This window comes from Bos taurus, chromosome 10 (assembly GCF_002263795.3).
Source record: "Bos taurus isolate L1 Dominette 01449 registration number 42190680 breed Hereford chromosome 10, ARS-UCD2.0, whole genome shotgun sequence".
Taxonomy (NCBI): domain Eukaryota; kingdom Metazoa; phylum Chordata; class Mammalia; order Artiodactyla; family Bovidae; genus Bos; species Bos taurus.
Genome location: NC_037337.1, coordinates 46,422,168 through 46,443,258, shown reverse-complemented (window position 1 = coordinate 46,443,258; position 21,091 = coordinate 46,422,168). Strand labels below are relative to the sequence as shown.

At 38.8% G+C, this 21,091-nt stretch overlaps 1 protein-coding gene across 10 annotated transcripts in view; it reads left to right on the top strand.

Annotated features, from left to right (window-relative positions):
• USP3 (ubiquitin specific peptidase 3) overlaps window positions 1-21,091 on the top strand; it is a 102,377-nt gene that overhangs the window by 69,531 nt on the left and 11,755 nt on the right. Inside the window, exon 13 of one of the 10 annotated variants that reach the window (XM_059890444.1) lies at window positions 10,079-15,482. The exons of 8 other annotated variants lie outside the window; for them this stretch is intronic. In XM_059890444.1, coding sequence (XP_059746427.1) covers window positions 10,079-10,089 — 11 coding nt within the window. In that variant the 3' untranslated portion in view covers window positions 10,090-15,482. Of the gene's footprint in view, window positions 1-94; window positions 4,988-10,078; window positions 15,483-21,091 lie in introns of those variants that run through there. One more of the 10 variants, XM_059890443.1, reaches the window with a different exon arrangement.

The window sequence follows — 21,091 nt, the reverse complement described above, 5'->3', positions numbered from 1 at the left end:
TTTGAACAAATTTTTTCCTTCCTGAGTATTACCTACTTTAGTCAAGGCAAAAGGCCTGTCCTTGATCAACCACTAAAATGACTATTCTTTTCAGTCAGAGAAAGAAGAAACTAGGATAGGAAAAAAAAACGGATCTAGTATGTGTGCTGTCATTAAGGACCTCTACACTGAAGGCAAATAACAACGTTATACCCTGAAGGGCATGTTCACCAAAAGTAACTCTTTTTTGTCCTTTAACAGTTTTAGGTAATATTGTCATGATTTATATACATATTATGTAATCTTTTCTTACAGAAGAAGGTTCTGTTGGTCTAAAACCGCACTGTCCAACATGCAGACCACAAAGTCACATGTGCCTATTAAAATGTAATCAAAATTTAAAACTCAGGTGCTCAGTAGCCATATGTGGCAAGTGGTCAGCACAGATGCAGAACATTTCCACTACTGCAGAAAGTTCCAGCATGGACAGTGCTGCTCTAGAATCAAATTATTCAGCAAAATGTATACGAAGACACTTTGTAGATACTTTTAGTTTGTTCTCCATCTATCTGACATTGTTGTCTGTCTTTTTTGAACAAGAGTATGGAATAAATTTAAGGAAGCCCCATTCATGCCACTTCCCCCTAAAATATGTGGCTACAGTATGTTTCTCTAAAACTGTTTCTGGCCTGTTTGAAATTAAGAAAATATCACTGTTTACTTGATAGCAAATGTCAGACCATCTTCCCTGTATATTTACAGCATGTGAATTCAGGCTAATTTAAGCATAAAACAAACATTATTTGATAATTCAGAGAGGAAATCAATGAAAATTTTAAAGGAATTAGCCTTAAACTATATAATCTAAATTAGACTGAATTCATCTTAAAATTTCAATAAGAACACTAATATTAATGTTATTCCTCAGTGTGTATATATTTGAATAATATTTCCTCATGGTTAGCAACACTGATTTAGTCCAGATGATTTTTGACTTCAAGACACAGAGACACTCATTTGCTCATGTTTCTGTCCTTCTTTTCCTCAGTGCTGATTCCTCCCACCCCTCCTGAATTCGTCACATACTTGGTTCTTATTGCTTTCTATAACATTTCAGTTAAACTTATCCCAGAATGCTCTAATACTGAGAGATTTTTGTTTCTGGGGACCATCCAGAAGTGTGTATGACACAGCTTACACAGGTGGTTATAAGCTGTACTTACTACAAACAAGAGAAGTGACAAGTTGCATTTGCCTCACATCCCAAATAGAATTTTTCTTGGCACAGACTCACTGAAATCTGATACAGATTGGTATTAGCATCATGTTTCCAGTATTGTCAACTGACTTTCCTTTGAATCCTCACACTTTTGATTTTTATTTTATTAAAAGAGCTTACTGTCAGCTTCAGAATTTCTAAACCATGCAGTATCTGTGCAACACAACACAAAGAGATTTTCAAATGATGCTGGTAATTTTCAAGAAGGTGTAAAGGACTCAGAAGGCTAGAAAAATTTCAAGATGAAAAAGCACCTTATTTCAGAAACTTTCATAAGGTAACCGAATTGTACAGTGGAGACACAGCAGCACACAGTGGCATTATCTTTCATGATGAACCATCAAAGACATCTGTCTGTGAGTCAGGGCTCAACTTCTGCTTAAGGAGGAGGAGGAGGCAGGAGACAAGATGGTGGAGTAGGACATGAGCTCCACAGGACTGAGGGGAACAAGAGACTCCACTCTTGGAGGGTGCACACGAGGTTTCACATGCACTGGGACCCAGGGCAAAGCAGTGACTCCATAGGAATATGGGCTAGACCTACCTTTGGGTCTTAAGAGGGGGGGCAGGGGGCAGCTGTGGCTCACTGTAGGGGCAAGGACGGTGGTAGTGAACACCCCAGGGAAGGCTCATTATTGTGAGCTCTCCCAGAGGTGGCCATTTTGGCACCTGGCTCCACCCAACAGCCACCCATAAACACATCACTTGAGACAGCCCTGCCTATCAGAGGGACAAATCCCAGCTCTACCCACCAGTGGGCAAGTACCAGTCCCTGGACCAAACTCACCCACCAAGGGGAAGGTACCAGAACCAAGGAGAATTATAGTCCTGCAGCTTGGAAAATAGAGACCACAGATGCACAAAATTAGATACAATGAGATGGCAGAGAATAATATGTTCTAGATGAAGGAATAAGATGATAAAACCCAAGAACAACTAAGCGGAATGAAGATAAGCAATCTCCTGGAAGAAAAATTTAGAGTAATAATAGTAAAGAAGATCCAAGATCTCAGGAAAAGAATGAAGGCATAGACTGAGGGGATACAATAAAGAGCTAGATGCTTTAAAGAACAGAGATGAACAATAACTGACATGAAAAATACAGTAGATGGAATCAAGAGTAGAATAAATGAGGCAGATGAAAAAATGAGCTGGACACCAGATTGCTGGAAATCACTGCTGTGGAACAGAATTAAGAAAAGAAATGTGGACAGTCCAAGAGACTTCTGGGACAGCATTAAATGTACCAGCGTTTGCATTATAGGGGTCCCAGAAGGAAAAGAAAGGGCCTGAGAAAGTATTTGAAGAGATAATTGCCAAAAAATTCCCTAAGGAGAGGAAACGCACACTCAAGTCCAAGAAGTGCAGACTCTCATACAGGAAAATCCAATGAGGAACACATTAAGACACACATTAGTCAAACTGACAAAAATTAGAAAATATTAAAAGCAACTAGGGAATTCCTGTCTGGTTATCAGCTGATTTTTTTTTTTTTTTAAGCAGAAACTCTGCAGGCCAGAAGGGAGTGGCATGATATATTTAAAGTGACAAAGGGAAAAACACACAACCAAGAATACTCTACCCAGAAAGGCTCTTGCTTAGCTTTGACAGAGAAATCAAAAGCTTTACAGACAAGCAAAAGCTAAAAGAACTCAGCACACCCAATTCATCTTTACAACAAATAGGAAAGGAACTTTTCTAGACAGAAAAGTTAAGGCCACAACTGAAAATGAGAAAATTACTAATGGGAAAGTTCACTGGGAAAGGCAACCACACAGTGAAAGTAGGAAATCAATCACACACAAATATCAAGACCAGCAATGGTGAGGAGAGTACACATGCATTTGAAATTAAGAGACTGGCAACTTAATCTTATACATATATATAGAGAGAGACTGCTATATCAAAACCTCATGGTAATTGCAAGCCAAAAACTTATAAGATACACGCTCACAAAAAGAAAAAGTAACCCAAACCCAACACCAAAGATATTCATCAGGTCACAAGGGAAGGGAAGAAAAAAGACCTACAAAAACAAATCCAAAACAATTAACAAAATGGCCTTAAGAACATATATATTGATAATTACGTTAAATGTAAACAGATTACATGCTTCATTCAGAAGACACAGATTGGCTGAATGGATATAGAAACAAGACACACACACATATATGCTGTCCTCAAGAGACCCACCTCAGATCTAACGACACACACAAACTGAAAGGGGATGGAGAAAGGTATTCCATACAAATGAAAATCAAAGAAAGCTGGAATAGCAATACTCATATCAGGCAAAATCAACTTTAAAATAAAAAATGTTACGAGAGACAAAAAAGGACAGTACAAAATAATCAGGATTAATCCAAGAAGATATAACAATTGTAAACATGCACCCAGCATAGCATTTGTCTTACACATTGAGGAACAGTCATAAAAGGAGAAATGGACAGTAACACAACAACAGTGGGGGACTTTAACACCCCACTTACATCGATGGACAGATCCACACAGAAAATCGATAAGGAAACAGGCCTTAAATGACACATTAGGCCAAATGGACACCACATTACAGAACCTAGGGGACACAGAAAAAGCAATTTTAAGAAGGAAGTTTATAGTAAGACAATCTTACTTCAGAAAACAAGAAAAATCTCAAGTAAACAGTGTAATCTTACAGCTAAAGCAACTAGAGAAAGAAAAATAAAACTCAAAATTAGTAGAAGAAATCATAAAGATCGGAGCAGAAATAAATGGAGACAATGAAAACAGTAGAAAAGATCAGTGAAACTAAAAGTTGGTTATTTGATTAACCTTTACCAGACACATTAAGGAAAAGAAAGGGAGAGGGCTCAAATCAATAAAATTAGAAGTGAAAAACTAAGTTACAGTGGACATCACAGAAATACAAAGGATCACAAGAGACTACCGTAAGCAACTATATGCCAGTGAGAGAGACAACTTGGGAGAAGTGGACAGATTCTTAGAAACGTACAACCTTCCAAGACTGAACCAGAAGAAATGTGAACAGGCCTGTCCTAAATACTAAAAGTGACACTGTGATTTAAAAACTTCCAATAAACAAAAGTCTAGGATCAGATGGCTTCACAGGTGAATTCTATCAAACACTTAGAGACGACTTCATATCTATTCTTATGCAACTATTACAAAATATTAAAGAGTAAGGAACACCGCTAAACTCAATCGAAAAAGCCACAATCACCCTGATGCCAAAACCAGATAAAGATACCACAAAAAAGAAAATTACAGGCCACTATCACTAATGAACACAGATGCAAAAATTCTCAACAAAATACTAGCAAACTGAATCCAATAATACATCAAAAGGATCCCTAACCATGATCACGTGGGATTTAGCCAGGGATGCAAGGATTTTTCAGTATCTGCAAATCAGTGTGATACGCCACATTAACGCATTGAAGAATAAAAACCCTATGATCATCTCAATAGATTCAGAAAAAGCTTTTGATAAAATTTAACATTCATTTATGATTAAAAAAATAAAGCTCTCCAGAAAGTGGGCATAGAGGGAACCTATATCAACATAATAAAGGCTACATACAACAAACCCACCGCTAACATTACACTCAACAGTGAAAAGCTGAAAGCATTTCCTCTAAGATCAGGAACAAGATGTCCACTCTCACGACTTTTATTCAACATAGTTTTGGAAGTCTTAAGCCACAACAATCAGAAGGAAAAAAAAATAAAGGGTTCCAAAAGAAGTGTCTGTTCTGAGATGATATGATATAATACCATACATAGGAAATCCTAAAGACATTACCAGAAAACCACTAGAGCTAATCAGTGAATCTGGTAAAGTTGTAAGATACAAAATTAAGACACAGAAATTTCTGGGATTTCTGTATACTAACAATGAAAGGTCAGAAAGAGAAATTAAGGAAACAGTCCCATGTACCGTCAACATCAAAAAGAACAAAATACCTAGGAATAAACCTGCCCAAGAAGGCAAAAGATCTGTACTCAGAAAACTATAAGACTGATGAAAGAAATCAAAGATGACACAGAGAGATACGCCATGTTCTTGTATTGTAAGAATCAATATAAAAACGACTCTACTACCCAAAGCAATGAATAGATTCAGTGCAATCCGTATCAAATAACCAATAGCATTTTTCACAGAACTAGAACAAAAAAAGTTTACAGTTTGTATGCAAACACAAAAGACTCCGGATAGCCAAAGCAGTCTTGAGAAAGGAAAAAAACAGAGCTGGAGGAATCAGGTTCCCTGACTTCAGACTGTACCTCAACTACAGTAATCAAAATAGTATGGTACTGGCACAAAAACAGAAATATAGATCAATTGGAACAAGATAGGAAGTCCAGAGATAAGCCCACAGACGTATGGTCAACTAATCAGTGACAAAGGAGGCAAGACTATACAGTGGAGAAAAGACAGTCTCTTCAATAAGTGATGCTGAGAAAACGACAGCTACGTGTAAAAGAATGAAACTAGAAGATTTTCTAACATTATACAAAAAAATAAAATGGATTAATGACCTAAATGTAGGGTTAGATATTATAAAACTCTTAAGAGGAAAACACAGAACACTCTCTGGCATAAACTGAAACAATATCTTTTTGGATCCACCTCCTATAATAATGAAAATAAAAACAAAAACAAATGGGACCTAATTAAACTTAAAAGCTTTTGCATAGCAAAGGAAACCATAAACAAACCAAAAAAAACAGCCCACAGAATGGGAGAAAATATTTGCAAATGAAGCCACCGACAAGGGACTAATCTCCAAAGTATATAAATAGCTCATGTAGCTCAATAACAAAACACCGAACAACCCAATCAAAAGCTTGGCAGCAAATCTAAACAGGCATTTCTCCAAAACAGACATACAGATGGCCAAAATGCACATGAAAATATGCTCAACATCACTATTAGAGAAATGCAGACCAAAACAATGAAGCGGTATTACTTCACACCACTCAGAACTGCCATCGTCAAAGTCTACAACGGTAAATGCTAGAGAGAGGGTGTGGAGAAAAGGGATCCCTCTTACACTCTTGCTGAGAATGTAAATTGGTGCAGCCACTGTGGAGAACTAATTAAAAATAGAACTACCATATATATGATCTAGCAGTCCCACTCCTGTACATATATCCAGAGAAAAGCATAGTTTGAAAATATACATGCACCCCAGTGTTCACTGCAGCACTGTTTACAATAGCCAAGACATGGAAGCAACCTAGATATCCACTGATAGAAGAATGGATAAAGAAGATGTAGTATATATACACAGTGGAATATCATTAAGCCATAAAAAAGAATGAAATAATGCTATTTGCAGGAACATGTACAGACCTAGAGATCATTATACTAGGTGATGTAAGTCAGATAGGTATCTGCCATGTATCACTTACATGTGGAATAAAAAAAAATACTAAATACAAAACAGAAGTAGAGTCAAATACATAGAAGACAAACTTATGCTTACTAAAGGGGAAAGTAGAGAGAGGGATAAATGAGTTTGGGATTAACAGATACACACTATTATATATAAAATAGATCACCACCAAGGACCTACTGTGTAGCACACTATACTCAGTATTTTGTAATAACCTATAAGAGAAAAGAATCTGAAAAAATATATATGTATGTATAACTGAATCACTTTGCTGTACACCTGAAACTAACACAATATTGTTAATCAGCTATACTTCAATAATAAATACATAATAACCTTACTGTTAGCTTTAAAACATATATGATAGGGTGTGGTTCTCTTTTTGTTTGCCGTTAATAACAATTAAGGGCACTATTTTATCTTGAATGGTTCATAGTGTGACTAGTTTTAGTTGAGTGATACACATTTATTTATTAAATGGGAATGGAAATGTGTAAAACTATTGCTTTTACATGCTTAAAAGTCTACTTGGCTAGTATTTTGCTTTTGTGCTTTTTGGATTTGTAATTGTTAACGTTGTTAGTCACACTCGGTGGTGTCCGACTCTTTGCAACCCCATGGACTGTAGCCTGCCAGGCTCCTCTGTCCATGGAATTCTCCAGGCAAGAATACTGGAGTGGGTTGCCAGGTTAGTTTCCATTTAAAAAGGAACAGTGATGGTGAGAAACATAACTGACATTTGAAATCACGTAATTGAAAGGGTGTATATTGTGAGGCTAACCAGTCCATTCTAAAGGAGATCAGCCCTGGGATTTCTTTGGAAGGACTGATGCTAAAGCTGAAATTCCAATACTTTGGCCACCTCATGCGAAGAGTTGACTCATTGGAAAAGACTCTGATGCTGGGAGGGATTGGGGGCAGGAGGAGAAGGGGATGACAGAGGATGAGATGGCTGGATTGCATCACCGACTCGATGGACGTGAGTCTGGGTGAACTCCGGGAGTTGGTGATGGACAGGGAGACCTGGCGTGCTGCGATTCATGGGGTCACAAAGAGTCGGACACGACTGAGCGACTGAACTGAACTGAAAATAACATCAGGTCTAAATCGTAACAAAAATATCATCCAAAAGGAAAGAAAATGTAGTTTAATATTACTAATACTGTAAATCAAAGAATCCTAAATAAAATGTTAGCAAGTAGAATCCAGGACTGTCCTAAAACAATATATATAGAGATCAAGTAGGATTTAGACCAATAATGCAAGACTGATTTAATATTAGAAAGTATAATTTATTGGGAGAAGAAAAATCAAAATGCCAAAATAGGTTTTGGTAAAATTCCAAATTCATAACTGATTAAAAGCAGCAAAAGCCCTTTTATCATAGGAATAAACATGTTCTTAACCTGTTGAAGATTATCCATTGAAAGCTATCAGTGATCATCCAGTTAAGAGTGAAGCACTGATGACTTTCCATTACAGTCAGGAATCAGCCAGGAGAACTACTGCTGTGGGACAAGGCAGTAGATAAGGAAGAGAAATAAGAGTAAGTAATAACGAGGAAAGACTAAATTCTTACATACCTAGAACATTTCAAAAGAATCAGCTGGAAATTATGAAAGAATGTTTAATACTAGCTATCTCTGGAATACAGGACTGGGCAGGAGACCTGCTTTTTCTAGCACTCAACTTACAAAAATAAACACAGGTATTAATTTAATAAATAAGTTCTTAATCTGGAGCCAAAAAAGTTTAGTAAGATGGCCAAATAGAAAACAGGCAAAAAAAAAAAGTTAACCTTCTTATGCATAGCAAAAGATCCTATTCACAGTTGTATTCAAAAACTCTAAAGTACTTAAAGATAAATTTATTGAGAAATATGCAAGATGAAAAAATTGTAAAACTTTATAGAAGGACAGAAAAGGCCAGAATAAACAGCTGTGTCATATTCTTGGATGGGAAGACCCAATATGGTAGAGATGTCAGTTTCCCCCCAAATTACTCCCAAAATTCTGATTAGTTCAGAATTTCTTCTACAAGCAGATATTCTTAAGAGGAACTAATATGTTTTAAAACAAAAATAATGGAACAGGACAGAGATAATGTAACTAGTGTCCTAGAGGCACTAATTTAACAGGTACATGTTTAGAAAATATGTATATGGGAATTTACTATATGGCAAAGAAGACACTTCAAATTAGTGGAGAAAATAAAGAATTAGTTGTATAAGTGAAAATTTATTGGGAAACATTAATTTCATTCCTAATGTACATGTTTTCCCATTAACTTGAGGCTTTGAGATTTAGTGTGAAAAATAAAAAAGGACATCATAAGAAAACATCTTTATAATTGTAGGAGAGCATTTTCTAAGTATATCACCAAGGCTAGAAATTAATAAATTTAACTGTATAATGGTAAAAGATGCCATAAGCAAAGTGGAAAAGGAGTTAATAAACTGGAAATTAATATTTGTAACATATATATATATATATATATATATAAAGTACTTGGGCAAATACATGAATAAGAAAGAAATGCAAGACTTTCCTGATGGTCCAGTAGTTAAAAATCTTCCTGCCAATACTTGGGACACAGATTCGATCCCTGGCCTGGGAAGATACCACATTCCACGGGGCAGCTAAGCCTGTGCACCACAGCTAAGCCTGCACTCTGGAGCTCGTACTCTGCAACAAGAGAAGCCACCACAGTGAGAGGCCTGAGTGCCACAACTAGACAAAGCCCCAGTGCAGTCAAAAATAAATTTCAAAAAAAAGGGAAAGAAATACACGTGGTCAGTTTAACATCTGGAAAAATACTAAGTCTTAATTATATTCAGGAAAGTGTAAGTAAAGCAAAATTGGTCAAGATGATAAATACAGATTACATGCAGTATTAGCGAACGTTTCCTAAAGAGGGAACTCATATATTGGTGTTAGGATCAACAGCTGATCACAACAGTCCGATCCTACAGTTGTTGATTCTACAACTGACCAATAGCTAGGCCACAGAAAGAAAGCTACAAAATACTGTAGAGTCAAACACTGTCTATGGAAGTATGTATATAGAATTATCCCATGAATTCTTCCATTTGTATAAGACTTTTAAAAATATGTGACTAAAATTCTAGAGCAGTGTGCACCTGTTCACAGTGATTACCTTAGTGGGTGGTGGGATTCAGAAAGAAATGGAGCTATTTTTCATCTCTTTTATATATTTTTAACTTATTGTATCATTTTCATGTATTTGCTTTGGGGGAGTAAAACAAAATGTGGATTATTTATGCATACTTCCAAATTACTGGCCTGTTAGATTTATGTAGTACATAAAGTGATTCAGCAACTTTAACAAACTACTTTCATTTTCTGCTCTCTATAGGATACTATTTAACAGGTCTTTTTTTAAACATTTCTTTTTTTACAAGTCTTAATTTAAATTTTTGGCTGTACCCTGCGGCATGTCGGATCTCGGTTCCTCAGCCAGGGATCAAACCTGTACCCCCTGCATTGGAAGGCAGAGTCTTAACCACTGGACCACCAGGAAAGCCCCTTTAAAAACAGTTTATATATAATTTGTTAGACTGACACTTGGAAATATTATGCCCTGACGCCTTTAAGAATCTTAAGAGTTTCAGAAGCCACCGTGGCATACACACACACACACACACACTTTTCCTCATGAAATGCAATGAAGTACAAGTGAAAAAGGTAACCAGTTTCCTCAGATCCTTAGTGAAGGTAAGTAGAGAACAACAAAACTTGGCTGAGGTGTGAGTGCTGGATGCCTTGTAGACTGGTCACTGACCGTGTGACTCACATCTATATATGAGCTCTGAGGTGAAATTCACACTCATGCTGCTGCAAAATATTAAAATGGAGTACATTTCAGGGTCATTCAGACTTTTCATATAGTTAAGACATCAAAGCAACTGTCAAATCTGTGAATGTCAAGGAGATGTTTCAAACAAAGAAGTCTTTGTATGTTTATTGTAAAATTGGGGGGAAATTCAAAAGAGCACAAAAAAGGAAAGCAAACGTCCCTTATAAGCCTATTTCCAGAAATACCATGGTTATGAATATTTTAAAATCTCATTTAAAAACCTTTATAAAAAGGCAGCAGTTGAAGCTTTAGGAATGATTGTGAGTTGTCACTTTTTAACCCATAGAAACCTTGACAGACAGGCCTTAATTTTCCAGATGAGCTAAAGAAGCTTTCTAAAATTCATAGGAAGATAACTGTGGTAGTGGGGGTAGTTTTCCACAAACCCGGCAAGGATTTACAGTGTCATTTATTGAAACTCCTGGAGGCTGGCCCTGGCACAGCAGTCTACTGACCATCGTCTGGGTTTAGCCGCAGGTGTGGGCTTCCTGTGGCGGTTCCAGGGAGAGTTGAGAGAACACAGAGAGGGCTCCTAGAAGCAATTGGGTCACCCTTTTTAAAACTGAGTGTTGTACATGCCAGGCTCAGCTGGTACTGAATTGTCTAATGGGCATTTCATGTCTTCTGTTTCATTTTGGTATATTGTGTATGGCCTCACTTGAAATGGAGGGAACTCTGTACTATTTTGTGCATAAGTTGGCCGTGGGACTACTTCCTTGTCGGTTACCCCATAAGTTTAAGCCTCTCAAAAATTCAAGAGGAATAAAAACACAAAGGAAGAAAATGTTGGAAAGCAAAAAGATGCTGGCGGAGGTTGAAATTATGTCAGGGAGAAGAGAAGGCCCGGAAGGTTGCTGGAGGGAGGGGCTCTGTTTCAGATAAGGAGCAGCTGATGCAGGGCCGAGGCCAGGTGCAGAGGAGGCTCAGGGTGTGCGAGTGGGAAGCGGACTTGGCCTCCCGGTGGAGGGGGGCTGCCCTGTGGCTGCAGAGGCACCGCCAGTGTGGCAAGGAGGGAAAAACAGGGCAGTCCAGAAGACCTAAGCATTTTACATTTTGGTCTCAAAAATGCAAATGAGTTGCTGGGAACCGATATATTCTTTCACTAATCTCAACATTCAGAAGGGTATCAAATTCCTGAAATTAGAGGTTCTAAATAATTATCATAAGACTTTTACAGTGCCTACCTACGAACTCACTAGTATCTCCCTCTGAACAACTGCATGCTTCCATACAGGAAAGTGGTTCAGTGCAGGTTAAATATAGGGGAAAATGCTGCCCTACCATCAAGTTGATTTCTCAGTGTTGCGTGGCTGGGGAGACCTAGAGAAGGGTGTCTTGCTAGCAAATCATAAAAGCACCTGGTTAATATGGGATAGAGAAGCTGAGTAACCAGGCATCTCAGAGTCATCATTCTTGCCTTCTCTCTTCTTTGTTGATGAAAGTTTTAGGCAGATACTGACTTTCATTTATTTTTTTTAAAAAACTTTTTTTTTTTAAATGCTGGTAAAATATACATAAAATTTACCACGTTAATAATTTGTAGGTGTACAATTCAGCAGCAGCCAGTAAACTCACAATATTATGCAACCATCACCACTATTTCCAGAACTTTTAAAATCACCCCAAACAGAAAATGTACTAATTAAACAATAACTCCCCATTCCTCTCTCCCAAGCCCTGGTACCTCTGTTCTACTTTCCATGAATCGTACTATTATCCTTCTGTGACTGGTGTATTTCACTTGGCATGATGTTTTCAAGGTTTATTGTTACTGTGGCATGTATCAGAACTGCCCTCCTTTTTAAGGCTAATGCTCCATTGTACATATATACGACATTTTGTTTATCCATTAATCTGTTGATGTAAACTTGGGTTGCTTTTACCTTTTGGCTATTATGAAAAATGTTGCTGAAAACATAAAGTGTGCAAATATCTGTTTGAGTCCCTGCTTTCAGTTCTTCTGAGAATATACCTAGGAGTAGAACTGCTAGAATATGGTAATTCTTTAATTTTTTGAGGTACTGTCAGACTGTTTTCCACAGTGGCTGTACTGTTTTACATTCCTGCCAGCAATGCATGAGGATTCTAATTCTACATCTTCCAAGACAATAGAAATGAAAACAAAAATAAACAAATGGGATCCAATCAAACTTACAAACCTTTGCACAGCAAAATAAACCAGAAACAAAATGAAAAGACAATCTACAGAATGGGAGAAAATATTTCCAAACAATGTGACCGACAAGGGATTAATCTCCAAAATATACAGACAGTTTATACAACTCAACAACAAAAGCAATTCAACAGAAAAATGGGCAGACAGTGTAAATAGACACTTCTCCAAAGAAGAAACACAAATGGCCAACAGGCACATGGAAAGATATTCAACATCACTAATTATTAGAGAAATGCAAGTCAAAACTACAGTGAGGTGCCACCTCACACAGGTCAGAATGGCCATCATTAGAAACCCTGCAAATAACAAATGCTGGAGAGGGTATGGAGAAAAGGGAATAATCCTCCTATACTGTTGGGAATGTAAGTTGGTGTAGCCACTAGGGAAAATAGTATGGAATATTCACAGAAAACTAAAAATAGAATTGCTGTATGGTCCAGCAATCCCACTCGTGGACACATATCCAGACAAAACTCTAATCCAAAAAGATGCGTGCACCCCTATTCACAGCAGCACTGCTCACAACAGCCAAGATGTGGAAATAACCTAAATGGTCATTGAGAGATGAATGGATGAGGAAGATGTGGTACATATACACAACAGAATACCACCCAGACATAAAAATGAATGGAATAATGCCATTTGCAGTGACATAGATGAGATCATTTTAAGTGAAGTAAGCCAGAAAGAGAAAGACAAATGATACATGGTATCACTCATGTGGAATCTAAAATAGGACACAGACGAACCTATCTGTGAAATAGACTCACAGAGCACAGACCTGTGGCTGCCAAGGGGGCGAAAGCAGGGGGAAGGATGGAGTGGGACGCTGGGGTTATCAGGTACAAAGCTATTGCGTACAGAATGGGTAAACACTAAGGTCCTAATGTACAGGACAGATAACTATATATTCAACACTCTATGATAAGCCATAATGGAAAAGCATTTTTAAAAAGAATATATATATATATATAAAACTGAATCACTTTGTTATACAGCAGAAATTAATACAACATTGCAAATCAACTATACTTCAATTTAAAAGAAAAAAGAATGCATGGGGGAGGGTTCCAACTCAAGACGGTGACACAGGAAGATCCTGAGCTTACCTCCTTCCATGGATGCACAAATCTCCAGCTACGTATGGAACAATTTGCTTTGAAAAAACCCTAAAAACTAACAGAGACTCCTGCAGGTTGGGCAAGTAAGAAAGAAACCAGATTGTAGTGGGTAGGAGAGGCTGAGACATAATCTCACCATAAGCCCTCACCCAGAGCTTCTTTCTAAGGAGGGAAGGGTTTGAAACCCACCCAGGCACCCCAACTTTTAAGACCCGCACCTGGGAGGTGAGGCCTCAAAATACGTAGCTTTGAACACTAGCAGGGCTTGCATCCACCAGGCCCACGAGACGTGGAAGTGGCTCTTGAAGGGCTCAGGCACAGGCTCTCATCTTAGGGCCCCACGCTGAAGCAGCCATTTGAAAAGCACCAGACTCGCCTCTGAAGCTTATCTGCTGGTCTTAAAGCATCAGCCTGAGAGGCAGGGGCCTGCTGGGATTCCCCCTAGGGATGGAGGCTGGAAGGTACCCCCTTCATGCTCTTCTGCCTTGGTGAACCCTGCAGATGCCGTGTTTTGTATGTGGTTTTTGTTTGTTTGGGGGGTGCCACCTTTATAGTCTGTTTCTGTTGGGCTCCAGCCAGCAGGCACCATCTTGAGGCTGTCCTCTGCCACTCTCCAGAGCACCAGCATCTCTTGGAGGGGACTTTTACATGTGTCAGCTCCCACCCAGGGATGCCCCTTGATCACCTGGCATGCATTCCTGGGCCCCGTGAGACTATTAACAGTGGAGAGACAGTTCTTGGCCAACTGCCATCCCCACAGCATTGCACAGAAACAGAAAACAGACTGAAATCCACCCAGTCTTGAGACTGCTTGTGCGGGAGCCTTGGCCTGAGGGGCAGGCTTCCAATCTGGCACAGTCCTAGGGGTCGACAAAGTTGCTCTCAGGGAATGGAGGCCAGTGGATACAACCTTTGTGCTCACCTTCAGCCTTGCCCTAGCTCACCAGTATCTTCCAGCAAGAGGCTTACACCCTTGTCTGGCCCTCAGGTTTTTGTAGGTGCTTTCAGGGGACACCTTTATATCACCTGACTCTGGTGGCCAGCAGGGATCATGCTCACAGGTCCCACAGGACTGTAACCAATGGAGCAACAGCTCTTAAACAACCATCCCCCTCTAGGCACAAGAAGCAACGGACTAGGAGCTCAGCCTTTCTTTGAAAAAGGCCTATTAGCACATCTTCATAGCTGCAGCATATGAAGGGTAGGCTTTTAATTAAACACACATCTAAGGCTCACAATAATCCTTTCCAGAGACTGTGGACGGTGAGTGAGGTCTTCTCTTGCCGTGCCCCACAGCTCCAGTATCTCCTGGAGGGCAGCTTTCACACACATTTGCTGCTCCTTTTTTTATGGCTGCAGCCTATGGGATGCCCCTTGATTGCCTGTCTCCAGAGGCCCGGGGAGGGGGGCGGGGAGGGCTTGGGTTCCTTGGTCACACAGGACTGTAACAATGTAGGCCACCACCCCCAGGGCGCTTCGCAGACAGCCGACTAAAACACACCCAAGTCTTCCTGTGAAATAGGCCAATCTCCCTATCCTAGAGCTTTGGCCTGAGGGGCAGGCTTCTGGTTTGACATAACATCTAGGGGCTTACAGAAATCCTCTCAGGAAACATAGGCCATGGAGGCCATCTCATAGATCACTGGTATCTTCTAGAAAAGTTTATACCCTCATCTGGACCCCAATTTTTTGGACTCTGGTGGGAGGGACACCTCTGGATCCCATAGGACTGTATACATTTGCATGCTTTAAAATCTGCTGCCTGAGATTCTTCCCTTTGGGAAAAATGACAGGTCTTGGCATACCGTCAACTCCTGAGAACTATTAACAATAAAATAGGCAGCTGTTGAGACAATCAGAAAGCTCTGAGAGACAGCCAACAGCTAGAGCATGGTTAGGCAGTAAGGTTCATCTCCTACACAAAATCCACTCCTTCAAGACTGGGGAGTTGGCTCTTGTATCTAATGCATAGAGTCAAGCCAAAGGACTATGGTCCAAATGAAAGAACAAGATAAAGCCTCATTAAAAAAAAAAAAAAAACCCTTAAATAAACAGATAAGTAGTTGACCTGATAGAGTTCAAAATAATTGTCATAAAGGGGAAGAATGGGTGAACAAACAGAACTTCAACAAAGAGAAAATACAAGTACCAAGTATTAAAGTCACAGAACATTTGCATTACAGAAGTGCCAGAAGGAGTAGAGAGAGGAAGGAGCAGAAAACTTAACTTTGAAGACATAATTGCTGAAAATGCCCCTAATCTGGGGAAGAAAACTTGACATCCAGATCCAGGGAGCCCAGGGAGTTCCAAAAATACTGAACCCAAAGTAATTCACCAAGACACATTATAATTAAAATGTCAAAAGTTAAAAACAAGGAGAGAATCTTATTTTTCAGCAGACACTTTGCAGGCCAGAAAGGAGTAACACAACATACCTAAAGTGCTGAAAGAAAAGAAAATTCTATCAAGAATATTCTACCTGGCATATTTATCACTCACAATTGAAGGCAGGATAGAGTTTTCCAGACAGGCAAAAGCTAAAAGAGTTCACCACCACTAAACTGACTTTATAAGAAGTGTTAAAGAAACTTCTTTAAGATGAAAATAAGATGTTTTAATTACAAAAACATACAAAAGTGTAAATCTGTCAAAGGTAAATATATAGTAAAAGGAGTGGATTCATCACTTATAAAACTAGTATGAAGGTTAAAAGAAAGAAGTAGTAAAAATAACCATAACTGCAATAAATAACTGTTAAGGGATACACAGTATAAAAGGATGTGATTTAAAATATGGGCAATAAGAAATTTAGAATGTGTTTTAATGTATTATCAACTTAAAATAGATTGTTATAAAGTTGTAACTCTTTCATATGTAAGCCTCCTGGTAACCACAAAGTAAAAAGCTATAGTAAATACACAAAAGATGAGAAAGAAATTTAAGCATACCACTAAAGAAAGCCATCAAACCACAAAGGAAGAGAGCAAGAGGAGAACAGAAGGGAACTATTATAAAACAGCCAGAAAACAATTAAGAAAATAGTAATCGGCAATACCCATCAATAATTATGGTTAATTATGTCAAAAACTAAATGTAAATGTACTAAGTTCTCCGGTCAAGAGACAGAGCAGCTGAATGGGTTAAAAAAACAAGACCCATGTATGTGCTGTCTAGAAGAGACTCACTGCAGATAATAAGGACTCAGAGTGAAAGTAGAAGGATAGAAAAATATACTCCATGCAAATGGAAAACCGAAGGAAAGCTAGGGTAGGCATCAGACGAAATGGATTTTAGAACAAAGACTGCAATAAGAGACAAAGATGGGTGTTATATAATGATAAAGGGGTCAGCCCAACAAGAGGATGTGACATTTGTAAATACTTAGGCACCCAACGCAGGAGCACATGTCTATATAATACAACTATTAACAGACTTAAAGTGAGAAACAGCAATACAATAAATAGCGGGGACTTTAATGCCCCAATTATTTCAGTGCATAGACCATCCAGACAAAAAATCCATAAGGAAACACTGGCTTTAGATGATACATTAGATCACATAAATGTAACAGACAGACATACAACATTCTATACAGAAGCAACAGAATACACATTCTTAAGGGCGTAAGGAATATTCCCCAGGTAAATCACGTTTTTGGCCGTAAGACAAGTTTTTTTTTTTTTTTTTTTTTGGGCCACATCACATGGCTCGTGGGATCTTAATTCTGGACCAGGGATCAGACTGGGTCCTCAGAAGTGAAAGTGTGACTTCCTCACCACTGGACCACTAGGAAGTTCACCAAACAAGTCTTAATAAATTTAATAATGCTGGAATGCTATCAAACATCTTTCACACCCATGATGGTATGAAAATAGAAGTCAACTACAAGAAGAAAATTGGAAAAGTGACAGATGCGAAGATGAAAACCACTTGCTGCTGAACAACTGGTAGGTCAAAGAAGAAATCAAAAGAGAAATCAAACAATACTTTCAGAGAAATGAAAAAGGAAATACAACACACCAAATTCATAGGATGCAGCAAAGGCAGTTCTAAGAGGGAATGTACATGTATGCTTAGCTATGTCTGACTCTTTGTGACCCTATGGACTGTAGCCTGTCAGGCTTCTGTGTCCATAGGATTTCCCAGGCAAGAATCCTGGAGTGGGTTGCTGTTTCCTTCTCCGGGGGATTTTCCCAACCCAGGGATCAAACCCATGTCTCCTATGTCTCCTGCACTGGTAGGCAGATTCTCTACCACTGCTCCATCTGAAAAGCTCGTTAAGGGGGAAGCTCATAGTAATAAATGCCTACCCTCAAGAAACAAGAAAAAATTTGAATAACATAGCTTTATACCTCAAGGGACTAGAAAAAGAACAAAAAATGAAATCCAGAGTTACTAGAAGGAAGGAAATAACAAAGATCAGAGCAAAAATAAATGAAATAGAGACAAAAAAGACAATAGAAAAGATCAGTAAAACTAAATGCTGATTCTCTGAAAAGACAAACTAAAGTGCCAAACCTTTAGCTGTGATTTACCAAGCAAAAAAGACCGAGGACTGGGGATTCCCGGGCAGTCCAGTGGTTAGGACTCTGTGCTTCTACCACAGGGGGCATGGGCTCAGTATCTGGCTAGGGAACTAAGATCCTGCATGCCATGTGGAGCGATCAAGTAAATAATTAAATAAAAGGCATGTTAAAACCAATTTTTAAAAAGAGGACTCGAATAGATAAAAATCAGAAATGAAAGAGGAGACATTACAACCAATACCACAGATATACAAAGGATGATAAGGGACCACAATGAACAATTACATGACAACAAATTGTACAATACAGATGAAATGGATAAATTCCTAGAAACATAAAACCTACCAAGACTGAATTATGAAGAAACAGAAATATCAACAGACCAATTACTAGTAAGGAAACTGAATCAGTAATCAAAGCCTCCCAACAAAGAGCATCCAGGACCAGACAGCTTCACAGGTGAATTCAACTAAACATTCAAAGAATACAATCCTTCTCAAACTCTTCCAATAAACAGGAGAGAAAGGAACATTTCCAAACTCATTTTACAAAGTCAGCTTTACCTGATAACAAAATCACACAAGGACACAAGAAAAGAACATTAGAGGCCAATACCCCTGATGAACAAAAACACAGAAAACCTCACAAGATACTAGGATACATGATTCAACAATACATTGAAAGTATCATATACCATGATCATGTAGGATTTATTTCAGGGATGCAAAGTGATATACCACACTTACAAAATGAAGGATAAAAATCATATGATCATTTCTATAGATGAAATTAAAAATTGAGAAAATTCAACATCCACTTTTGGTAAAAACTCTTAAAGTGGGTGTAGAGGGACTATTCCTCAACATAATCAAGGTCATATATATCAGGTCTGGTTTTCCCAGGTGGCACTAGTGGTAAAGAACCCTCCTGCCAGTGCAGGAGATAGAAGAGACATGGGTTTGATCCCTGGGTTGGGACGACCCCCTGGAGGAGGGCATTGGCAACCCACTCCAGTATTCTTAACTGGAGAATCCCCATGGACAGAGGAGCCTGGCAGGCTACAGAGAATCCCCTTGGACAGAGGAGCCTGGCGGGCTACAGTTCATAGGGTCACAGAGAGTCGGACATGACTGAAGTGGCGTAGCATGCATGCACACATGCCAGGCCCACAGCCAACATCATACTCAGTGGTGCAAAGCTGAAATCGCTTCTTCTAAGATGAGGAACAAGGTAAGCATGTTCCCTTACACCACTTTTGTTCAATACAGTATTGGGAGACCTAGCCATAGCAGTTAGGCAAGAAAGAAAGGGCATCCAGATCAGAAAGGAAGATGCAAAACTGCCACTGTTTGCAGATGACATGTTATATGTATAGAAAATCCCAATGACTCCATAAAAACCAAAACCTGTTAGAATAAAGCAGATTCAGTAAGTTGTAGGATACAAAATCAATATACAAAAATCTGTTGCATTTCCATAATATGTTAATATTGAACTCTCAGAAATTAAGAAAACAATCCCAGGGCTTCCCTGGTGGCTCACTGGTACAGACTCCACCTGCCATTGCAGGAGACTGGGGTTCGATCCCTGATCTGGGAAGATCCCACATGCTGCAAAGCAAGTAAGCCCAGGAGCCAAAACTACTGAAGCCTGTGTGCCTCAGAGCGCCTGTTCCACAAGAGAAGCCACCGCAAATGAGAAGCCCATGCACTAGTCCCTGCTCACTGCAACTAGAGAAAGTCCACGTGTGGCAGTGAAGACCCAGCACAGCCAAAAATAAATAAAATCTTTTTTAAAAAAGAAAGCAATCCCATTTACAATTGCATCAAATGGAATAAAATACTTAGAAATAAATCCAACCAAGGATGTAAAAGACATGTACTTGGAAAACTATAAGACGTTAGTAAAAGAAATTGAAGATGACACTAACAAATGGAAAGACATACTGTGCTCACAGACAGGAAGAATCAGTGGTTAAAATGGCCATACTACCCAAGGCAATCTGTAGAGTCAATGCGATTCCTATAAAAATACCAGTAGCACCATTCACAGAACTAGAACAAATAATTCTAAGATTTGTGTGGAGCCACAAACAACCCCAAATAGCCAAAGCACTCTTGAGTGAAAAGAAAAAGCTGGAAGTATTATGCTCCCTGACTTCAAATTATAATTCAAAGCTACGGTCATCAAAACAGTATAGTATTCACACAAAAACAGACGTACAGATCAATGGAACAGAATAGAGAACCCAGAAATAAATCATGTATACATGGGTCAGTTAATATATGACAACAGAGACAAGAATACACAATGGAGAAAGGACGGTCTCTTCAATAATGGTGTTTGGAAAACTGGACAGCCATATGTAAAAGAATGAAAGTGGACCACTAACTTACACACCAATTAATTCTAAATGGATTAAAGAATTGAACATTAAGACCTGAACCCTAAAATCCCTGGAAGAAAACATATGCAGTCAGTTCCTTGACATCAGTCTTGGTGATGGTTTTTTGGATCTGACTGCAAAAGCAAAGGCAACAAAACGAAAAACGCGCGGGACCACATGAAAATAAAGGCTTCTGTAAAGCAAAGGACAGCATCGGCAAAATGAAAAGGCAGCCCACTGAATTTGCATCGTGTATCTGATAAGGAGTTAATATCTAAAATATATTTTTAAAATTTTGCACAACTCTATAGCAGGAAAAAAAAAACCTGATTATAGTCAACCCTCGAAC